The 23,961-nt window shown below is 42.9% G+C and overlaps 1 protein-coding gene across 2 annotated transcripts; it reads left to right on the top strand.

Moving 5' to 3' along the window:
- The first annotated feature begins 1,447 nt into the window (after window positions 1-1,447).
- LOC135526038 (saccharopine dehydrogenase-like oxidoreductase) lies at window positions 1,448-23,138 on the top strand. 2 transcript variants are annotated; one of them, XM_064954066.1, is made up of 12 exons: window positions 1,448-1,776; window positions 6,424-6,536; window positions 14,748-14,828; window positions 15,031-15,160; window positions 18,843-18,892; window positions 19,039-19,169; window positions 19,255-19,372; window positions 21,546-21,665; window positions 21,768-21,824; window positions 21,992-22,103; window positions 22,194-22,275; window positions 22,361-23,138. In XM_064954066.1, the coding sequence occupies exons 1-12, from the start codon at window positions 1,578-1,580 to the stop codon at window positions 22,449-22,451; spliced, it is 1,284 nt and encodes a 427-aa protein (XP_064810138.1). In that variant the 5' UTR covers window positions 1,448-1,577; the 3' UTR covers window positions 22,452-23,138. The 2 variants fall into 2 exon arrangements, with proteins under 2 accessions (XP_064810138.1, XP_064810139.1); XM_064954067.1 differs by lacking the exons at window positions 1,448-1,776; window positions 6,424-6,536 and adding an exon at window positions 8,486-8,641.
- Window positions 23,139-23,961: the final 823 nt, after the last annotated feature.

The raw sequence follows: 23,961 nt of genomic DNA, 5'->3' as shown, positions 1-23,961 counted from the left end.
GCTACAGCACCCTCAGCACCCCTACTTCCCGCAGCTATGCTTACCTGCATGAAGGATGATTAGAAAAAGTCATTTTTTGGTAAGCTCTGTTCCCTTTATTTTTAATTACCCACGCTGTGCTGCAGTGACTTCATTCACAAGGTAATTCATAATATTGTCAGTCATCAGACTATTGTGAATTTAATCGAGTCTTTAGGTCGTCATCTATTATTATAGGCCTATGTGTAAAATTACAGTCGGTTTTATATAAGAAATGACATATTTTCCTAAAACTGCTTATAACACAGTTATCTATTAATCTCTCCTCATTCGTCTTTCAAATACCCATGTGGGGTTGTATGCTCCTGAAAACCAATGAGTAGATGTGAGAGGCGGGACTTGCAGCGCCTCGAGCTTCTCAAGTAAAACAAAGTTCTATTTTAGAGCTTGGTTACACAGATGCTCGTGCTCGAGCGGTGTGGGTGAAATGATTTAATAACATAAATGTCTACATTTATTTTGCAATGCTTGTGCAAGCAACGTGGCCGGTGTGGTTATGCACTACGCTTTTCCGTGCGGTAACTATACCACACAGGTCAATATAGTCTACCAGTCTAACTGTCTATCCTGCCCTCTATCCACCATTCTTCATAGTGACAATAGTGGTAGGTGGATCATTTGTCCAGATCTGCAATATGCTAAACTAGCAATCATACCACACATAAAATCATTCCAAGCTGCACCAATTTTCAATATAAGCGGAGAGCCATTGGGCATCTGTGCATTGGCACAGAAACTTGGTGGACAATTCCTTGAATATATGTTATATAATTATATAGAGCATCAAGATGTTGAAAATCTGATTTCCACCTGCTGATCATTGTCTGCAGCCGGCTCTGATCATAGTGTAGGTCGAATGAAACAGGCAGGGAGAGCTGTTAGCTTATCAGTCGACCCTGAACCTACTATTATGTAGATCTGCACGTCATCAACTGTGCCACAAAAGCAACTGTCCCTCATTACTACACCTGCTTAATTACATGACTTTTATTTGAGCCGAATTCTCCGTCTGACAGAGGGCGCACCTGACTATCGCCCAGGAGGCAGCCTGGTTCCAAATGGAATGCATCCATCTTTCAGCCGGAGCAAAACACGCCTACACGGGCGCCCGGGCGAGATTAATTAAACTCCCGCGCTATCAAGCGATGATTCAAAATAAAGACAGATTGACAGCATAGACATCCAATTGTAAACCAAAACGTTTACAACCACACCTAATTTTCAGATATCAGCGTTTCAATTGGTTATGTCATTTAATATGTTAATGACATCAAATAACATGTTGATAACAAATACAAAAGCTGTATTTAAACTAACGTCAATAAAACGCTTTGTTTGTGCATGCAGATCATTTGCATCAGCGGTGTTTCGGGTTCATATCTTTATCAGTGCGGTCAAAGTCCGGCGACCGAGCATCATCAGACTACGGAAGTGACAGCTTTGCTATCTGTCATTTATATTAGCACGCTCCTTGCATTTCGCTCATTCCCATACTCTCTCGCGTCGTTGCGTTTCCCTGCGTATAACTAGTTGTAACTATGGCGAAGGTGGATACCTCCTCTAGTAGACCCTATCACATTGTTATTTTTGGTGCTTCGGGTTTCACCGGGCAGTTTGTGGTTGAAGAGGTGGCCAGGACCGTATCGGAGGGGCCGAATGGGACGTTGAAATGGGCTGTGGCTGGGAGAAGCAGACAGAAACTGGACAAAGTTCTAGAGCAGGCCGCCGGAACCCTCGGTACGTATCAATCAAATGTATTTATAAAGCCCTTTTTACATCAGCAGATGTCACAAAGTGCTATGCAGAAACCCAGCCCAAAACCCAGCCAAACAGCAAGCAATGCATGTGTAGAAGCACGTTGGCTAGGAAACACTACCTAGAGAGGCAGGAACCTAGGAAGAATCATAGAGAGAAACCAGGCTCTGAGGGGTGGCCTGGGCTAGATTGAACACTTTGAAGAACAAACGTTCATAGATGACCAGCAGGGTCAAATAATAATCACAGTGGTTGTGGGTGCAACAGGTCAGTACCTCCGGAGTAAATGTCATTTGGCTTTTCATAGCCGAGCATTCAGAGGTTGACATAACAGGTGTGGTAGAGAGTGGAAAACAGCAGGTCTGGGACAAGGTAGCATGTCCGGTGAACAGGTCAGGGTTCCCTAGCCGCAGGCAGAACAGTTGAAACTGAAGCAGCAGCATGACCAGTTGGACTGGGGACAGCCAGGAGTCATCAGGCCAGGTAGTCCTGAGGCATGATCCTAGGGCTCCGGTCCTCTGGGAGTGGAGGGAGAAAGAATTAGAGGGAGCATACTTAAATTCACACAGGACACTAGATAAGACAGGATAATTCCACAATATATAACAGACTGACCCTAGCCCCCCGGCACATAGACTATTGCAGCATAGATACTGGAGACTGAGGCGGGTGTGTCGGGGGACACTGTGGCCCCATCCGACGATACCTCTGGACAGGGCCAACCAAGCAGGATATAACCCCACCCACTTTGCCAAAGCACAGCCCTCACACCACTGGAGGGATATCAACAGACAACCAATTTACTACCCTGAGACAAGGCTGAGTATAGCCCACAAAGATCTCCTCCTCTGCCCGAGGGGGGGAAGCAAAACCAGAAAAGAAAGGTCACGTCGGTGACTCAACCCACTTAAGTGACGCACCCCTCCCTAGGACGGCATGGAAGAGCACTAGTAAGCCAGTGACTCAGCCCCCGTAATAGGGTCAGAGGCAGTGGAGAGAAGGGATCCAGCCAGACAGAGACAGCTAGGGCAGTTCGTCGTTCCTGTGCCTTGCCGTTCACCTTCGCACCCCTGGGTCAGACCACACTCAATCATAGGACCTATTGAAGAGATGAGTTTTCAGTAAGGACTTAAGAGACTGAGTTTGCGTCTCTCACAAGGATAGGCAGACCATTCCATAAAAATTGAGTTCTATAGGAGAAAGCCCTTCCTCCAGCTGTTTGCTTAGAAATTCTAGGGACAATAAGGTCTTTAGAATTCATATCTTAATCAGTGCGCTCAAAGTCTGGCGACCGAGCATCATCGTCAGACTGGCTTCATTGACATTGCCCTAAACTAGCTAATACAATTTATATTACACATTTTAATTTGGTCACGCTGGATGCTAACGAGAGAGTAATCCCAGTTAAATCAGATCTAAAGTTTCCCGTAAATATGTTTACACTGTCCACGAGAGATTAACCAGAGATGACCTTTGGTCTAGTTAGTTGATTGACACCGTTGTGCATTGTAATCGGATTTTCCAGGGGGATTCAAGGAAGCTTTCTTGACAGCTCGGTGTCGTCGTGTCTACACTGAGTTTACTGTGTGTCATGCCAGACAGGACACTCACCTGGACTCATTTAAAACCTAGTCACTGTGTTGTGTCAGTTATCGTACAACCAAGTGTTTTGACCAAGGATCTTCTGCACTTGCATTGCGCTTACTGCCATAGGCTTGCAGAAAAACACAAGTATACATCTTAATTGCACAGACAAAAGGAATGTCTGTCAGTAGTAGTTGTTGTGGTAGCTGGGAATATGTTGTCAGACCAGATATCTCACACTCTACAAAGTTGCAGGGCTCAATACATTCAGTATTCATTTTAAATCGGAGAGTGGTTGGCTTGCCAGAAAAGGGATAGCCTAGGTTCTGCTGGGGTTGGCATCAGGGAGAATGGAGCTGTGCTTTGTTCCTTCTGCCCTCCTGGGATAGCCCTCACCAACAGCTGTTTGAACATGCCCCTGCAGCGCAATAGCCTCTATACAAACCCACCCCCTGGCCTCTCAATGGTTACCCTGCCCAACAGTGACAGTCTACATGCCCAGGTTGACATTTCAGACACAATTGTCATGGGTTAGGCGATATCTTCTAAATATAATACATTTGCAGGTATGTTAGAGAGCTTGTTTGGGATATGCAAGAGACACGAAGTTATGTGTGTACAATATTTTTTATTTTATTTTTTATTTTATTTTACTAGGCAAGTCAGTTAAGAACAAATTCTTATTTTCAATGACGGCCTAGTGGGTTAACTGCCTGTTTAAGGGCAGAACGACCTTGTCAGCTCGGGGACTTGAACTTGCAACCTTTCGGTTACTAGTCCAATGCTCTAACCACTAGGCTACACTGACTTATTTGATAGCCATTCATCCTTCTATGGCCCATGTTTTGCCTCCATCATTGAGGTTTCAATAGGGCAGTGTTTCCTATCTGTTATGGCTACGGCACAGAGTTCAACGTGTGCCTAACTTCCAACAGTCCATGTTTAGTCATGAGCTACAGGGGGTAATGTGCCATGTGCATTTCAACATGTTAACTTATTCAGGGGGCTGATGCAAAGCATTGTGGGGCCGGGACGATAGCAGTATCGCTATACTCATTGGTGCTGTGGCAAGGAAACAAGACTTAAAGCGAAATATAACTTCTTTAGGAATGTTGGAAACCAACATTCTCTTGTAATACAGTATTTTACATACAGCAGGTTTTTAAAGGACAAAGGAGTTTGGTCGGCTTCGTGTTCTCATTTCTGCCAAGGAAAAAATATTGCGATTATAGGTATTGTCCCGGCCCGACAAAGCAGCACAGAAAAGAGAACAAACGGTGTCTTGTTGATGCTCCTCAAATGTACTTTATTGAACCAGAATACAAAATATAGCAGCTTTTAGTACTTAGATCTTTTATCTGGTCTACATTTGAAGGCAACAGTGACACAGAGGCTTGGGGAACACGGATAGCAATGTCTGTTTCCCCCCAAGCTAAAGAATAGGCTATGTGCACACAGATCACACACACAGGCTACACATACAGAATTCAGTTCAGGGGTCTGACAAACTCTTTGGTCACTGGGCTTTTTAAACCAGGTTGTTCATGTATCATCATAGTTAGTTAAAGTTTCAAGTTGTATGTACGGGATACACATAGTATACACCGTCCAACGACATTCTGACTGGCAGGTTCCTTCCTGACAATGCAGCAACAGTAAGAAATAATAAAAGATAAGAGGAACATTTATTTTTTATTTTACTAGGCAAGTCAGTTAAGAACAAATTCTTATTTTCAATGACGGCCTAGGAACAGTGGGTTAACTGCCTGTTCAGGGGCAGAATGACAGATTTTGTACCTTGTCAGCTCGGGGATTTGAACTTGCAACCTTTCGGTTATTAGTCCAATGCTCTAACCACTAGGCTACACTGTCACCCCAGAACGTAAAGTAAATGGTTCAGTAGAATAGAATAAACATTTTAGCATAAGTATTGTTAGGTTCTTATTTTTCAGAGTAAATAACTCACGGACACTAGAGAAGCTTTAACCAAGTTTAATTCTTCCCAAAGGTTCTGTACAGCTGTTTTCAGACACCAAAAAACATTTCTCTCCATCACAGTTGCATAAATCCTACTTAAGACACGCCTTCTCTCCAATCCTTACATCTTATGAAGAAAGAAGGTAACAGGAATACCAAACCCTTATTACTCCCTTAAGGGAATCTGTCCTCAGCCCCTCCTTCATCTAATCCACAGATGTCCATCTGTCTCCCCTGTATCAACACATTCCACAGCTATCTGTCTTTCTACAGAGGCCCAGTCTCTTTCTCCATTGATTCTATGCCTCTTTCCTATCATTTATTTAATATCTCAATGTTCAAAATGTCGACTCCAACAGTGTAATACAGGAAGCCACAATTAATTTTTATTTACATGTTTTGGGGAAGCATTTAGCAATCAATCATAAGAGTCTGGTAGCAGCAATTGTATGCGTGCTTGTGTGCTAAGGTGTGGAGAGTCAGAGCAGGTGCTCAGTCCAGTGAACGTGTTCAGCAATCTGATTGCTTGTAGATAGCAACTGTCTCTGAGCCTGTTGGTATCAGTCCTCATGCTCTGATACAGTCTGATGGCTTGTAGATAGTAACTGTCTCTGAGCCTGTTGGTATCAGACATCATGCTCTGATACAGTCTGCCTGACGGTAAGGGAGTAAACAGCTTGTGGCTGGGGTGTGTGGGGTCCTTGATGATGCTGCAGGCCTTCCGCAGGCACCGTTTCCAGTAGATGTCCTGGATGGGTGGGAGCACGTTCCCAGTGATGTACTGGGCCATCTTCACCACCCGCTGGAGGGCCTTGCGGTCGTGGACGGAGCTGTTCCCCTCCCAGGCCATGTCGATGGTGCAGTGGTAGTATTTGGAGAGGCCCCGGGGTGGCAATGCTGAATTTCTTCAGCCGCCTTAAGAAGTAGAGACGCTGTTGCGCCCAGTGGTGGTGGTGGTGTTGGTCCGTGACAAGTCCTCAGTGATTTAGTTAAACACATAATGAGGTGTGGTAAGTAGATGTTTATAATATAAAGGTGAAATGACTGAGTCCTCTGCTATGTTATTAGGTAAACCGGAGCTGAGGACTGCAGTGGAGGTCATCGTGGCTGATGTGGGAGAGCCTGACTCTCTGGCTGCCATGTGCAAACAGGCTGTCATTGTTCTCAACTGTGTGGGGCCAGTAAGTACTGACTGTGGAGATGCAACACACACACACACATTTTAAATACTGTAGACACACACTGTGTAAGCACTGCAAAGACACAATGAGTCTGTCATAAGTAAGCAGTATTTCAGTGCTGCCTCTACCGTTGTGTTCGTATATAAGACTGTCTTGATATCAGACCTGATTACCACTCTTGCTCTCCTGTTGTGCCATGGGGCTGCAGATAGTGGCCTGATAGCAGTAAGGCCATAACCTCACAGCTTGTGAAACACCTGCAATGATGATGATGGCTATCACCAGTGCACCTTGTACACACACACACACACACACACACACACACACACACACACACACACACACACACACACACACACACACACACACATCCATTACAGCAAAGGACACTGTACTGGTGTGTACTAGATATAGCTATCTACCATTGTCTCCCGCGCCTCTTCTTCTGTGGGGTTTATTGTGTTGGTATCCAATGTTATGGTGCATTACTGCCATTTACTGTACTGGAGCGCCCTTTGCCTCCCATGTACAGTGGGGCAAAAGTGTTTAGTCAGCCACCAATTGTGCAAGTTCTCCCACTTAAAAAGATGAGGCCTGTAATTTTCATCATAGGTACACTTCAACTATGACAGACAAAATGAGAAAAAAAATCTAGAAAATCACATGTAGGATTTTTAATGAATTTATTTGCAAATTATGGTGGAAAATAAGTATTTGGTCACCTACAAACAAGCAAGATTTCTGGCTTTCACAGACCTGTAACTTCTTCTTTAAGAGGCTCCTCTGTCCTCCACTCATTACCTGTATTAATGGCACCTGTTTGAACTTGTTATCAGTATAAAAGACACCTGTCCACAAACTCAAACAGCCACACTCGAAACTCCACTATGGCCAAGACCAAAGAGCTGTCAAAGGACACCAGAAACAAAATTGTAGACCTGCACCAGGCTGGGGAGAATGAATCTGCAATTTTGTCTGTCATAGTTGAAGTGTACCTATGATGAAAATTACAGGCCTCTTTCATCTTTTTAAGTGGGAGAACTTGCACAATTGGTGGCTGACTAAATACTTTTTTGCCCCACTGTATGTACTGGAGTCATAGCTTAGTATTAGAAGTATAAAGCGGGTTTCCTGCATATGCAGGAATGCACTCAATTGCGGGCTGCAGTTGCATCCTCCTCTCTCTGTCGACTCCTTACCTTCTCCAAAGACTTTCAACTGTCTCCTGTGGGTGTATTCAGGGGAGTACAATGTTACAAGTCATGTCTGAAGTGTAAAACTACTAATGACTCAATTCATGCCTTCTGGGAATGCTACAAAATTCTAAAGTTATGGGCGGAGTTGGAAAGATGGGTGTCAGAGATATTGTAATGTAAATATACTTTTAATTTGTCTATTTCAAGACATGGCACATGAGGGTGCAGTGAGATATCCTATGGGTTGGACAATACTCTTCTTGTAAATGTATCTTTCAAAAAAAGTATACTCAAACTGGAAATCAGCCAATCCTCCGTCTTTCACATAATGGAAAGGTCAAATGCTTTATTGTCTAAAAAATGTTAGCGCTGGGGCGACAGAGAGAAACCAAATCATGCAGTTTGAGGCCATGTGACAGAAAGTTCTATGTAGGCGATGGTGGTGCGGGCTTGAGAGGGTGTGATGTTTGTATGATGTAGTCGTTTGTATGTGTATGTTTTGTGTTGCTTATAAATAAATAAAATAAGAAGGGTGCGACGTTAGACGACGTTTCTATAGAAATGTATTGTTCAGAACGGACAGGTCTAAATCCCAAATGGACCCTATGCACAGATCTGAGAGGATTTCACAGGGAAATCAATATGGTAATAGCTCCACCTTTCCCTCTGATAGACTAGGTGAAAGTTTCACCATATTCATTAGATCAGAGGTTTTCAAAATATGGCATGCCTCCCCAGAGGGGCACCAGAGTTTCAAGGTAGGTGTGAATGGAGAGCCAAAACAAACTGTATTCGGGACACACTCGATTAGTCAGTCTGCGGTGGAGGTCATTGTGGCTGATGTGTAAGAGCCTGACTCTGTCTGCCATGTGCAAACAGGCTATCATTGTTCTCAACTGTGTGGGGCCAGTAAGTACTGACTGTAGAGCCCTCCACAGGCATGCATTTTAAACCCGAGCCCTACCCATGCCAGTGACAGTCAGGCCCTACCCTACCTAGGCCCGATTGCTTCTTCCCAATTTAAAGCCCTGCTTGAAGTCAGAAATAACTTCCTCCTTTTGTAAATCCATTAACTGCTCCTCTGTCAGTCATTCGCTCCCTGCTTACAGGCATCTCGCTCTGCATGCGCTATGCTCATGGCGCTAGCTAGTTAGCACACGTATCCATAGCAACAGCTCCTCTTGTCTGCCCTGCTCAATAGCTGCTTTTTAAGTAAACCCCTGCAGTCAACTTGTGCAATAGCATTTTCCTTCACAGAAAACACATTCTGCAGAAAATAGCTAAGCTATTTAGCTGGCAGCCACACAGGTAAATTAGCTTACAATGAAAAGGCTAAGTTTTTTTTGTAAAACAATACATGGACATCATATTTCTAATGCTTATCATAGAAACAATGTAGCCAGCTACATTTCCTATTGTTTTGCTTAAAGATTCAATATGCAGAAACCGTTCAGCCATTTTCTGGTTGCTAAAATTCTAGTAGTTTGCCTAATTTCAGATTGTGACAAAAAAAAGCTATCATTGTGTATAGAATCATTGTACCATCAAAACAGCTGTGAAATATATTTCCCATAACCAAATGCTGTATTTTAAGCTGGTGTACAAAACTGAATGTAAAAGACCCAAAACTAAACTTAAGAACGGGCAGCATAGAAATAGCGCACATTGAACAGATCTACCGTTTCTTAGACTTGCTTCCAATGAGGATGTCAGATTCATTTTTAAACTCACTTTTTTTAATGTGAATTTGATCAGGTCGCCTAAAAATGTACATATTGTAGCTTTTAAAGTTGATCTTGCATTTTAGCAGAAAAAAAGTAGGCTGGCTACCTCTACAAAAGTTGGGAGTGCTGTCTGTTTATAAACTCAGCAAAAAAAGAAACGTTGTCTCACTGTCAACTGTTTTATTTTCAGCAAACATAACATGTAAATATTTGTATGAACATACAATTCAACAACTGAGACAAACTGAACAAGTTCCACAGACTTGAATGTTTCCCTGAACAAAGGGTGGGTCAAAATCAAAAGTAACAGTCAGTATCTGGTGTGGCCACCAGCTGCATTAAGTACTCCAGTGCATCTCCTCATGGACTGCACCAGATTTGCCAGTTGTTGCTGTGAGATGTTACCCCATTCTTCCACCAAGGCACCTGCAAGTTCCTGGGCATTTCTGGGGGGATCCAACAGGTCCCAGATGTGCTCAGTAGGATTGAGATCCGGGCTCTTCACTGGCCATGGCAGAACACTGACATTCCTGTCTTGCAGGAAATCACGCAGAACGAGCAGTATGGCTGGTGGCATTGTCATGCTGGAGGGTCATGTCAGGTTGAGCATGCAGGAAGGGTACCACATGAGGGAGGAGGATGTCTTCCCTGTAACCCACAGCATTGAGATTGCCTGCAATGACAACAAGTTCAGTCCGATGATGCTGCAACACACTGCCCCAGACCATGACGGACCCTCCACCTCCAAATCGAACCCACTCCAGAGTACAGTGTAACGCTCATTCCTTCAACGATAAACGCGAATCCGACCATCATCCCTGGTGAGACAAAACCGCGACTACCCAGTGAAGAGCACTTTTTGCCAGTCCTGTCTGGTCCAGCGACGGTGGGTTTGTGCCCATAGGTGACGTTGTTGCCGGTGATGTCTGGTGAGGACCTGCCTTACAACAGGCATTCAAGCCCTCAGACCAGCCTCTCTCAGCCTATTGAGGACAGTCTGAGCACTGATGGAGGGTTTGTGCATTCCTGGTGTAACTCAGGCGGCAGTTGCCATCCTGTACCTGTCCCGCAGGTGTGATGTTCGGATGTACCGATCCTGTGCAGGTGTTGTTACACGTGGTCTGCCACTGCTGGGGCGATCAGCTGTCCGTCCTATCTCACTGTAGCGCTGTCTTAGGCGTCTCACAGTACGGGCATTGCAATTTATTGCCCTGACCACATCTGCAGTCCTCATGCCTCTTTGCAGCATGCCTAAAGCACGTTCATGCAGATGAGCAGGGACCCTGGGCATCTTTCTTTTGGTGTTTTTCAGAGTCAGTAGAAAGGCCTCTTTTTAATGTCCTACGTTTTCATAACTGTGACTTTAATTGCCTACCGTCTGTAAGCTGTTAGTGTCTTAATGACCGTTCTACAGGTGCATGTTCATTAATTGTTTATGGTTCATTGAACAAACATGGGAAACAGTGTTTAAACCCTTTACAATGAAGATATGTGAAGTTATTTGGATTTTTACGAATTATCCTTGGAAGACAGGGTCCTGAAAAAGGGATTTTTTTTTTTTTTGCTGAGTTTAGATATACCCGTTCATGATATCTCATCTGAGTGAAGAAGTGCAACTTAAGCACACAATTAGTCTGATGAAGAGCAGAAATTTCAACAGAAAGCATTTTAGATATGCTTTTACAAAACGCAGCAACATATTTCTAAAAAATGTATTTACTATAGTAGTTAATCTTAAGTGGCTGAAATGAATAAGGTGACGGTGCATCATATTGTGTTCGCTTTCTGCCATGTTTAGGAAGTCAAAGCCCTTTGGATGAGTTCTGTACAGCTGTTATCTTTTGATTTCCTTTTTTTCTCCTCTTCGTTCTTTGCCTGTCTGCTCCTCCCCCATCTTTTCTGAGCAGAGCAGGCAGGCCCGTTGCCCTAGCGACTCCAGGCTCCACACAGACACAGCATGTACACATGCTGCTCCAGAGCCATTACTGTTTTTCCTTCAGACAAGCATGTGGCAACTTTGTTCATTTGCTCAATTTCTCTAGTTCACATTCGCTTGTACATATCCAAACTCACCAAAAATTACATTCTGTAGCACCTAGTTATACATGTACAACTTTATGAGCTGGATTGCCTGTCTTTGCAATTCGTTTTATTTTTGTTTGTTCTCGTTCACATATTTAGCTAGCAGCCTCCATAGAAATTTGCTATTACTTGTGCTAATTTTGTTAGCGTTCTGGTAATGGATGCCCAAAGGGCATGAAGGACGGTATGACGAGCAGTGAACTGTTAAACAGTTTTCGTCACTAAACTCCGACAAAACTCAAGGAACATTTTTATTTTCTGTGAAATAATCTCTCCTGTCTTATATTTGATGAGGTTGAAGCAGATATGACTGTTTTTATATATTTAATTTGAACTTTTATTTAACTAGGCAAGTCAGTTAAGAACATTCTTATTTACAATGACGGCCTTCCGGGGAACAGTGGGTTAACTGCCTTGTTCAGGGACAGAGTGACAGATTTTTAAGTTGTCAGCTCGGGGATTCGATCCAACAACCTTTCGGTTACTGGCACAATGCTCTAAGCATTAGGCTACCTGCCGCCCCAATGGCTCAGCTTAAATGTTAGTGATCAATTTAACGATACCCGAGCCCTACCAGTACGTTAGTTATTGACAAAAAAACACCGGGGTTGGGTAGCAGAGCTGACTGTGGAGATGCAATTCACTACAGCAGTTACACACACCCACAGACATCTGGTAAATACTGTAGACATACACAATGTGTAAGTACTGCAGAGAACTTATGACAGACTCATTGAGTATATCAGATCTGATCACCGCTCTGCTCTCATCTACCGTTATGTTCGTATCTAAGACTGTCTTGATATCAGACCTGATTACCACTCTTGCTCTCCTGTTGTGCCATGGGGCTGCAGATAGTGACCTGATAGCAGTAAGGCCATAACCTCACAGCTTGTGAAACACCTGCAATGATGATGATGGCTATCACCAGTGCACCTTGTGTGTACACACTCACTCACACACACACACACACACACACACACACACACACACACACACACACACACACACACACACACAGCCATTACAAGGTTGTCAGGTGTGACTGGGTGTGGTAGAATCCCTGTCATTGTGATACACAGCTTCACCACAGAACTCTGCGTAAAGTGTATATTCCCATCTTCAACAGTAGGGGGCACTGTTGTCATGTCTGATCATCACCTCAGCCTCTCTGTCTACTCCCTACCTTCTTCAAACACATCCTGGGGCATGTTCAGGAAGGTGCAACGTTACACAAAGTTCAGATAGAAATGTATTGTTCAGAACAGACAGGTCCCAATCCCAAATGGACCCCTGGACCCTATGCACAGATTTGATAATTTATAGAAAGAATTTCAACAGCAATTTGACATGGTTGTGAATGTTGTTTCAAAGCCTAACACAATGAAATTGACGCTTTCGTACGCATATTAGAGCTTATACATAGGTTTATGAGCCCTCACCCCAGAAGAAAAACTGAATTAAAATGATGATGGTGCTGTTCTACAATACATAGCCTACCACATATTAGGCATGGCAGAAAAACATCAAACAACACTGATTTAAGATGTCTTTGGTACATAATTGGCCTATACTCCAAAATTCAAGTAATGGCATTTGAGTGTGGACTGTTATTATGCATACTGGATGGACAGGTTGCCTTTTGCTATTGCTCCAAAAATGTATATCCATGAGTATGGGAGATAACGTATAGCCCTAGGCGATGCTGTTAGTTTATTGATTGTGCAAGGGTGGCTTACATTTAGCCTACAGGGAATTTGTATTTAATAATTTTACATTTTCATAATTAATTGGGTGACCCATTACTTTTTCAGCTGTACTAAATATCTGATCCAGCATGCACATCCATCTCTCTCTCTCTCTCTCTCTCTCTCTCTCTCTCTCTTCCTTTATTAATGTATCTAGCATGCAGAGGGGCTGTCAACATTTTAGTGAAACCCTGTTACTATCAATGTTTTTTACAGATTTCATTTGGTTTCTTAAATTAAGTGCTGGGTAGCTTCAGAAGCAGGGTTGGCGAGCCCATGGTTTACAGAGTTTGGGTGGAAAATGACCTGTTGCGCAGCGAGAGTATGCTTCTCAAACAGTGGTTGATGTGTGGAGTAAACTATATATTTTCTCATTTGCTCATATTATGCACAGCTCCACTATAAAACCTAAGCAGCCTATGTTGCGTTTTAATATTTTTGTATAATACACCAATTTCAAAGATTTTTCTGAGTTACAGTTCATATAAGGAAATAAGTCAATTTAAATAAATAAATTAGGCCCTAATCTAAGGTGCAGCCATAGGAAATAGACCCACCCACTGTAGAGTCAGGCCAGTAAACAAATTTGTGCACAAAATTTAAGAGGAATAAGCTTTTTGTGTATATGGAACATTTCTGGGATCTTTTATTTCAGCACTTTAAATGTTGTATTCATATTTTTGTTCAATGTAAATGAATGTATTACTTTTTTTTAAATGTAGATGTTCCAAAGGCGTGCATCAGTGGCTTGTATGCCTGGAGATGTTCAACTTGTTCATGTTAATTAATGGTCAGTTACCGTGAGACTGGCAGTCTCTTGCATGACGATACCCGGCTGACAGAATGTCATGACCGCCACAGCCCTAGGTGCGCCTCTCCAGGGGGGCACCAGAGCGTTTCAGGGGAGGTTTGAAAGGAAAGCCGAACCGAGAACTGTAGTCGGTTCACGCTAGCTTAGCCAGTCGAGAGAAAAGCCATAGCTGTGCGTGTAACACACAGTTGCATGGTCCAGCCGTGACCAGACATTGAACATGACATGAAATCATAATGACTTCAAAAGGCCTTCATACAAAATGTATAAATAAATTATATTGGAGTAGAAATGATACTGTAGTGCCACAAGCACCTTGGTGAAGGGATTTAGTTTCTATGTGTTTTGTGTGTAGTACAGGTTCTGGGGAGAACCTGTGGTGAAGGGATTTAGTTTCTATGTGTTTGTGTGTAGTACAGGTTCTGGGGAGAACCTGTGGTGAAGGGATTTAGTTTCTATGTGTTTGTGTGTAGTACAGGTGCTGGGGAGAACCTGTGGTGAAGGGATTTAGTTTATATGTGCTTGTGTGTAGTACAGGTTCTGGGGAGAACCTGTGGTGAAGGGATTTAGTTTCTATGTGTTTGTGTGTAGTACAGGTTCTGGGGAGAACCTGTGGTGAAGGGATTTAGTTTCTATGTGTTTGTGTGTAGTACAGGTTCTGGGGAGAACCTGTGGTGAAGGCATGCGTGGAGAACGGGGCACACTGCATTGACATCTGTGGAGAACCCCAGGTAAGTGGACAACAACACTCACAAGGCTTCAAGCCCGAATTGACCCTGATCCCTACACTACATCACTCCTGTAGAGCTGACAGGACTTGATAGTCGGAAGCAATATCTCACACACACACACACACACCACTAGGTGTAATGGGAGGCCTGCTGGATGCCATGCTGTTCCCTATTACGTGTGTGTGTGTGTGTGTGTCTGTAGTTCCTAGAGAGTATGCAGTTGAACTACGACAGTCAGGCAGCTGATAAAGGAGTGTACATTGTGGGGGCTTGTGGCTTCGACTCCATACCTGCAGACATGGGAGTCCTCTACACCAGGGACCAGTTCAAAGGTGTGTATGTGTGTTCTCTCCCTGAGGGTTTTTATACAACTATTTTAGGGGGTAGATCAGCTTTAATATTGCAGATAGATGGTAGCTTCCATCAATGTAATTATATGCCTAATTTCCAATCCCCCATATATATTTATTTGTATACAGGGCCAGTCAAAGGTTTGGACACCTTCTCATTCCAGGGTTTTTCTTTGTTTTACCATTGTCTACATTGTAGAATAATAGTGACGACATCAAAACTATGAAATAACACATGGAATCATGTAGCAACCAAAAAAGTGTTAAACAAATATCAATATATTTCAGATTCTTCAAAGTAGCCACCCTTTGCTTTGATGACAGCTTTGCACACTCTTGTTATTCTCTCAACCAGCTTCATGAGGTAGTCACCTGGAATGCATTTCAATTAACAGGTGTGCCTTGTTAAAAGTTAATTTGAGAAATGTATTTCTTAATGCGTTTGAGCCAATCAGTTGTGTTGTGACAAAGTAGGGGTGGTAAACAGAAGATAGCCCTATTTGGTAAAAGACAAAGTCCATATTATGGCAAGAACAGCTCAAATAAGCAAAGAGAAACGACAGTCCATCATTACTTTGACTGACCTTCATGACTTAATCTGAAAAATGTCAAGAACTTTGAAAGTTCCTTCAAGTGCATTCACAATGACTATCAAGCGCTATGATGAAACTGGCTCTCATGAGGACTGCCATAGGGAAGGAAGACCCAGAGTTACCTGAAAAGCCACTCAGCAAGGAAGAAGCCACTGCTCCAAAACAGCCATAAAGCCAGACTGTGGTTTGCAACTGCACATGGGGACAAAGATCGCACTTTTTGGTCAAAGATCGCAAATGTCCTCTGGTCTGAAGGAACAAAAATAGAACTGTTTGGCCATAATGACCATTGTTATGTTTGGAGGAAAAAGGGGGAGACCTACAAACCTGACTCAGTTACGCCAGCTCTGTCAGGTGGAATGGGCCAAAATTCACCCGACTTACTGTGATCCTAACTTGACCTAAGACAGGGAATTTTTACTAGGGTTAAATGTCAGGAATTGTGAAACTGATTTTAAATGTATTTGGCTAAGGTATATGTAAACGTCCAACTTCAACTGTACATACAGTGCCTTGCGAAAGTATTCGGCCCCCTTGAACTTTGCGACCTTTTGCCACATTTCAGGCTTCAAACATAAAGATATAAAACTGTATTTTTTTGTGAAGAATCAACAACAAGTGGGACACAATCATGAAGTGGAACGACATTTATTGGATATTTCAAACTTTTTTAACAAATCAAAAACTGAAAAATTGGGCGTGCAAAATTATTCAGCCCCTTTACTTTCAGTGCAGCAAACTCTCTCCAGAAGTTCAGTGAGGATCTCTGAATGATCCAATGTTGACCTAAATGACTAATGATGATAAATACAATCCACCTGTGTGTAATCAAGTCTCCGTATAAATGCACCTGCACTGTGATAGTCTCAGAGGTCCGTTAAAAGCGCAGAGAGCATCATGAAGAACAAGGAACACACCAGGCAGGTCCGAGATACTGTTGTGAAGAAGTTTAAAGCCGGATTTGGATACAAAAAGATTTCCCAAGCTTTAAACATCCCAAGGAGCACTGTGCAAGCGATAATATTGAAATGGAAGGAGTATCAGACCACTGCAAATCTACCAAGACCTGGCCGTCCCTCTAAACTTTCAGCTCATACAAGGAGAAGACTGATCAGAGATGCAGCCAAGAGGCCCATGATCACTCTGGATGAACTGCAGAGATCTACAGCTGAGGTGGGAGACTCTGTCCATAGGACAACAATCAGTTGTATATTGCACAAATCTGGCCTTTATGGAAGAGTGGCAAGACGAAAGCCATTTCTTAAAGATATCCATAAAAAGTGTTGTTTAAAGTTTGCCACAAGCCAGCTGGGAGACACACCAAACATGTGGAAGAAGGTGCTCTGGTCAGTTGAAACCAAAATTGAACTTTTTGGCAACAATGCAAAACGTTATGTTTGGCGTAAAAGCAACATAGCTCATCAACCACAACACACCATCCCCACTGTCAAACATGGTGGTGGAAGCATCATGGTTTGGGCCTGCTTTTTTTCAGCAGGGACAGGGAAGATGGTTAAAATTGATGGGAAGATGGATGGAGCCAAATACAGGACCATTCTGGAAGAAAACCTGATGGAGTCTGCAAAAGACCTGAGACTGGGACGGAGATTTGTCTTCCAACAAGACAATGATCCAAAACATAAAGCAAAATCTACAATGGAATGGTTCAAAAATAAACATATCCAGGTGTTAGAATGGCCAAGTCAAAGTCCAGACCTGAATCCAATCGAGAATCTGTGGAAAGAACTGAAAACTGCTGTTCACAAATGCTCTCCATCCAACCTCACTGAGCTCGAGCTGTTTTGCAAGGAGGAATGGGAAAAAATTCCAGTCTCTCGATGTGCAAAACTGATAGAGACATACCCCAAGCGACTTACAGCTGTAATCGCAGCAAAAGGTGGCGCTACAAAGTATTAACTTAAGGGGGCTGAATAATTTTGCACGCCCAATTTTTCAGTTTTTGATTTGTTAAAAAAGTTTGAAATATCCAATAAATGTCGTTCCACTTCATGATTGTGTCCCACTTGTTGTTGATTCTTCACAAAAAAATACAGTTTTATATCTTTATGTTTGAAGCCTGAAATGTGGCAAAAGGTCGCAAAGTTCAAGGGGGCCGAATACTTTCGCAAGGCACTGTATATCAAGTTTACATACAGTTTTTCACAAATCCTGACATTTAATCCTAGTAAATTCCCTGTCTTTGGTCAGTTGAGATCACCACTTCATTTTAAGAATATGAAATGTCAGAATAATAGTAGAGAGTGACTTATTTCAGCTTTTATTTCTTTCATCACATTCCCAGTGGGTCAGAAGTTTACATACACTCAATTAGTATTTGGTAGCATTGCCTTTAAATTGTTTAACTTGGGTCAAACGTTTCAGGTAGCCTTCCACAAGCTTCCCACAATAAGTTGGGTGAATTTTAGCCAATTCCTCCTTACAGAGCTGGTGTAACTGAGTCAGATTTGCAGGCCTCTTTGCTCGCACACGCTTTTCAGTTCTGCCCACAAATTTTCTATAGGATTGAGGTCAGGGCTTTGTAATGGCCACTCCAATACCTTGACTTTGTTGCCCTTAAGCCATTTTGCCACAACTTTGGAAGTATGTTTGGGGTCATTGTCCATTTGGAAGACCCATTAGCAACCAAGCTTTAACTTCCTGACTAATGTCTTGAGATGTTGCTTCACTATATCCACATAATTTCCCACCCCATGATGCCATCTATTTTGTGAAGTTCACCAGCCCCTCCTGCAGCAAAGCACCCCCACAACATGATGCTGCCACCCCCGTGCTTCACGGTTGGGATGGTGTTCTTCGGCTTGCAAGCCTCCCCCTTTGGTTGCAAGAATTTAGCATAATTTAAATTGAAAAATTAAATGTTTTGATTCTGCCGTCATTTTGCTTACCTGTTCATTAACCATGTGCCATGTAATCGGTACATTGCAAATCTCTTCCCAACTATTTTGCAATCCATACATCTCCCTGAGGTTAGTTTACTTCAGCTGTTTGTGTGTGTGCTCTCCTTTGGGTGTGTGTTTGTGTGTCACAGTTGTGTTCTTCTCTTATCACAGGGACACTCACAGCTCTAGAGAGCTTCCTGACAGCCAGCACAGGACCTGAGGTAAGACTCCAATACCCATAAACCCACACACTGCCCTGGCCTCATTTGTCCTGTAAACAGTAAATCATTGTAATCCCTGCCTCATCCTTGTAAGAACCCGTTTTAAAAAGTTTGTTGGTACTCCATTCTCTCTGTCTCCGTCTCAGGGTGGTTCTATCAATGACGGGACATGGAAGTCGGCCATCTATGGTTTTGCTGACAGCGGGAAGCTGCGGAGCCTAAGGAAGAAGTTTGGACACAAACCTCTCCCTGTGGTGGGCTCAAAGATCAAACGCAGGTACAGGGAGCTGTGTGTGTGTGTTTGCGCTTGCACGTGTGTTTATTTGATATTAACTTTACATTGTGTGTGTGTGTGTGTGTAGGAGTGCCCTGTTCTACAGCAATGAGGTTCAGCAGTATGCAGTTCCGTTCATGGGAGCCGACCCCTCGGTGGTGAAGAGATCTCAACGCTTTCTGCTGGAGGAACACCAGGAAACACCTGTAGGTCTCTTTCTCTCTCTCACACACACACGCACACAGAGCAAGAGACCAGTGTGTGTTCTTGTGCAAGTTTGCACAGTGCAATTTTAGTGGGATGTGGCTCTGTCTAAACGTGAGAAATAGAATATGGCCTAATAAATCTTGGGTGTCTGTGTGTGCATCACAGCTAGGGCATGGGGTGATGACTTGTATGTATTTAATGTAATAGTGTTGGCTCCAAACTTCATTACAAGTGATAATTGAGTACATTTAGTTGATGTAAGCCTTATTTATGTTAAAACGTCTTTCGGATCGGACCCTTCTTTTTTTTCAATTTCCTCCTAAAATGAAATACCCAAATCTAACTGCCTGTAGCTCAGGACCTGAAGCAAGGATATGCATATTCTTGGTACTATTTGAAAGGAAACACTTTGAAGTTTGTGGAAATGTGAAATGAATAATTGTACCGAATTGGTCAATTGATACATCGTCAACTATATAACTATAGAGAACATACATTATTTTATTAGAATAGCATTTTTTGTATGTTTACACACTCCCAGGAATGTCAAACATGATGGATCATTAGCTTCCCTACAGAAAATACACTAACTAACCTTCACACATCTAGATGGCCGGGCAGGGTGGGTGTGGAGCCAGAGACAGCAGTGGGGTCAAACTGTAGACCCCAGTTCCTACATTTGAATATAGAAATATATTTTTATCAAACACAACTACACTACACTTTATCTCTGGGACCCTCAGGATGACAAATCAGAGCAAGATTACTGAATGTAAGGACATTATTTACCTGCAGAGGTGAATATATCAAACCAGTTGCCGTAATAAATGTGTTGTTGTGCACTATCCTCAAGCAATAGCATGGTATTATTTTTCTGTAATAGCTACTGTAAATTGGACAGTGCAGTTAGAGTAACAAGAATTGAAGCTTTCTTCCCATGTAAGACATGTCTATGTCCTGGAAAGTTGGCAGTTGTTTACAACGGCATTCAAGTCAAAGAAAGACACGCTCTGGTACGAATAACAAAGTATTTTTTTTAAACCTTCCGCTTTGGGCTCTGTGTCAATGTGTAGTTACTACATATATAATCTTAGGTGTAAAGTCCTCTGTTTAGGGGACCTGCGTGGTTCTGTAACCAGTTACGACTGAGCGATAGCCCTGGTTCCCACAGACACGGTAGTATGTTTTTTGCACCTGTGTGACATAGGATGTGAAATCTGAAACAACTTGAAGCTGGGATGTCCCTCCTACCATTTCATTCCGTTTTCCGACTGTCCATCAACTCCTTGCTGAGCCCTGCGTCACAGCCACTGGCAAAGCACATGCCTGCAATCCTTACATCGTAGCACAGCAGGGGAGAGTGGTTTCATCACTATAGCACATTGAGATCGGTTTGTAGCCATTCATCTAAAATAATCCATAGATTTTAAACACTTTGTTTGTCATAGATGGACAATATTATTATGAGATGAAAGGTGAGTTCCTCACGAGTTCAGGAAGCCAAGCTTCAGCTCTGTGACGTTCATAGCGATGGGGGCAGATGTTTTAATTCAGAAATCTTTCAAATATATGCACATTTTCTCTAACACTAAACATACAAGTATGTATTTCACAGTTATGAGGAAGGTTACATCTTATAGTTAGTGCTTTTATAATTTGATAATACTATATTGAGAAAACAACATGTAATTTCAAGCCTTATTCATACATTTTTGCTCAATAGGAAATATGTCATGTACAGTAAAATATTTGTACCGTGTACTTGAGCTTATGTTCAAGTGACTACACCTCAGCAATTTAACTATGTTTACCTGAAAGGTGAGATTTTAACCATTCATGGAGTACACCGCATTACTAGTTGTTTTCAAATGATGTAGTTGCATTTAAGAGGATAATCTATGAGCAGAACGACTGTTTCACCTCAATTAGCCATGATTTCCCAAGGTTTGAAAGTGACTTTTCTTGAAGCTATGCCATGCAATTTTCCCTACATTTCCTCCCTTGTGGGCCCAACCCCCTTGCAATTCAAATTCTAGCTAATGAGCTTCAGCCCCCCTTTCTCGCTTCCTCTCTCTCTGGGCAATCCGCACATTTGTGTGATGTGGCTCTCATGTCCAAACCCAGTTGAGAAATGGACCTCTGTGACCTGTTTGGCCTTTTGTGTGACCCCAGGTCCAGTATGGTGCATATGCAGGAGTAGGAGGTGTGGCCAACATTGTCAAGATGCTATTCGCTGGGATAATGTTCTGGTTCCTGGTCAAATTCAGCTTTGGACAAGACCTGTTGATTAAGGTGAACAAGGACACACACACACATTGATATATATACACACACACAAAATGAACCTCCAAACCTCTCTCACTAACTATCTTCCCCCCTCTTCTCTGTCTTTAGTATCCAGAGTTTTTCTCCTTTGGTTTCTTCTCCAAGGATGGACCGACAAGAAAGCAGGTACAGTTTTATGAATATCTCTTGTTTGCAAAATTGCCAGTGATTGCTGTGTTTGAGTGTCACTCAGATGGATGGTTGGTCCTTCTAGTCATTGATTGGTGTGTTTGAGTGTCACTCGGATGGTTGGTCCTTCTAGTCATTGATTGGTGTGTTTCTGTGTCACTCAGATGGAGGGTTCGTCCTTCAAGTTTGCCTTCTACGGAGAAGGTTACACTGAGGGACAGGACCCCAGCCAGGGACGACCCAATGCTAAGATCCGCACACTAGTCCAAGGACCAGGTACTTGAACACTCAAAAACGTACTCGTCCAAGCCCTCCACGTAATCTGCCACCGCTGGGGTTAACACAATGCTTCTCTCCCTGTTTCAGAGGCGGGCTACGTGGCCACGCCAATCGCCATGGTACAGGCCGCTATCACCATCCTGAACGAGCCCACAGCCCTCCCCAAGAAGTGAGTTCACACACACACAGGGTAGTGTTTGTGCGGCTATTGTATTACATCTGATGCACGTTATCTCAACCTCCTCTCTCCTTAGGGGGGGTGTGTACACCCCAGGAGCAACCTTTGCCAAAACTAAGCTGGTGGAGCGTCTCAACAAGCATGGCATCCAGTTCTCTGTCATCTAAAGTGTGACCCCTGACCCCCATGTCATCAGCACTTATCACTAGATGGTAACGCTTGCAAAGTGAAACTTGGCTAGTGGAAACATTTAGTTAATCAGGGTTAGGTCTAAGGTTACGTTTCCGTGTTTAAAATCTGATTTTTTTGGGGGGGGGGGTTCCCTTTCAACTTTGCAACATGGCCCAATAATGAAGACCTTCTGCTTGTCTGTGACTAGTTTTTAAAGAGAGAGTTTCCTTCTTGTCAAATAATGGTGCCCCCGTTCTAACCCGCCAATGGATGTGCAGTTTGTCATGGCTCAGTAGATTTAATGCCTGTGAGTGCCTGTTTCTCTCAAAAAAAGTGTGACTGCATTATGATGCTTCTGTCCTTCCTCTGATCAATGCTTGTTTAATTTCCAAGCACTGTCTGAAACCTACCTTACTTCAAGAGGATCAGAAATTCCTTCTTTGAACGATGGTGTGCTGTAATCAAATATAGTTTAGCAGGATCTGTTTTAAGGAATGATCAACAAAGTAGTGCTTGCTGCTTGTTAAATGGTTGTTTGGGTTACTACATACACACAAAGCTGGGATGATCCTTCCCACACCTTTGCAGTGTCTTCTGTGATTCACTGAGCGTGTGTTGGACATGTTCTGTTCTCCTAGGTCTTCTCTACTTGGCTGAATAAAACCCAACACTACTGAAATAAACTGGCCTCTTGTCTGATTGCTCACTTGACCAGTCAGTTTAGTTTCACAGAGGTCCCGCTCTGACAACTCTAAAGGGGGGATTAAATCCGTGTTGCAGAAGATCTGCAATAACAAATGAAGGTAATTTCAGATTGAGCCGACGTGCAGCGTTTGCCGTGAATGCAGTCTCCGCAAACGCGGGAACATTGGCTTTATTTTGGCTCTACAGTTAATATTTGATGTAGTTGGCTCAGAACTATTTCAAGTGTTGAGGTATATTGAAATGTAAAGCAGTGTTGATGGACGTAGGTCCATTTAAATACTTGAATGTACATGCAGGATATTGGAAGGCTGTAAATGGTTAGAGTCTGGGAAAGAAGAGACCAGACGTCCGAATTGAAAACGGTTAACAATCTTTATTACAATCATCACCCTTCGGTTGTGCCATTCAGATTCAATCGGGTGATTACCGGCATAAAAGGGCCATGATGGCATACTGGTAAAACATGAGCCCATCATAATTAAAACAAAGATGGAAAGAAAACAGGCTAATACACCATTTATCATTACTGCATGAGAAATTAGTGAGTGAACTTAAATGGGTGGTATAGCTTCAGTTCGGTGTGGTTTGAGGTAAACAGTCAAATGACTGGCTGGGACAGAGGGATACATCAATCAACTCCGGCTATAAGTGTGTCTGTCATTACACTTGTGTTAATTGCCTCCATCAAAGGGCAGGTGCACTGTTTTAGACACAGGAATAATTTTTTGGTTGCCGAACATGCCCAGGTATAGCCTACTTAAGTGATTCGTTTGACAATCATAAACATGCCTGGTTGTGTTA

This window comes from Oncorhynchus masou, chromosome 32, assembly GCF_036934945.1.
Source record: "Oncorhynchus masou masou isolate Uvic2021 chromosome 32, UVic_Omas_1.1, whole genome shotgun sequence".
NCBI lineage: Eukaryota > Metazoa > Chordata > Actinopteri > Salmoniformes > Salmonidae > Oncorhynchus > Oncorhynchus masou.
The sequence above is the reverse complement of the archived record's forward strand: the minus strand, read 5'-3'. Positions and strand labels throughout refer to the sequence as shown.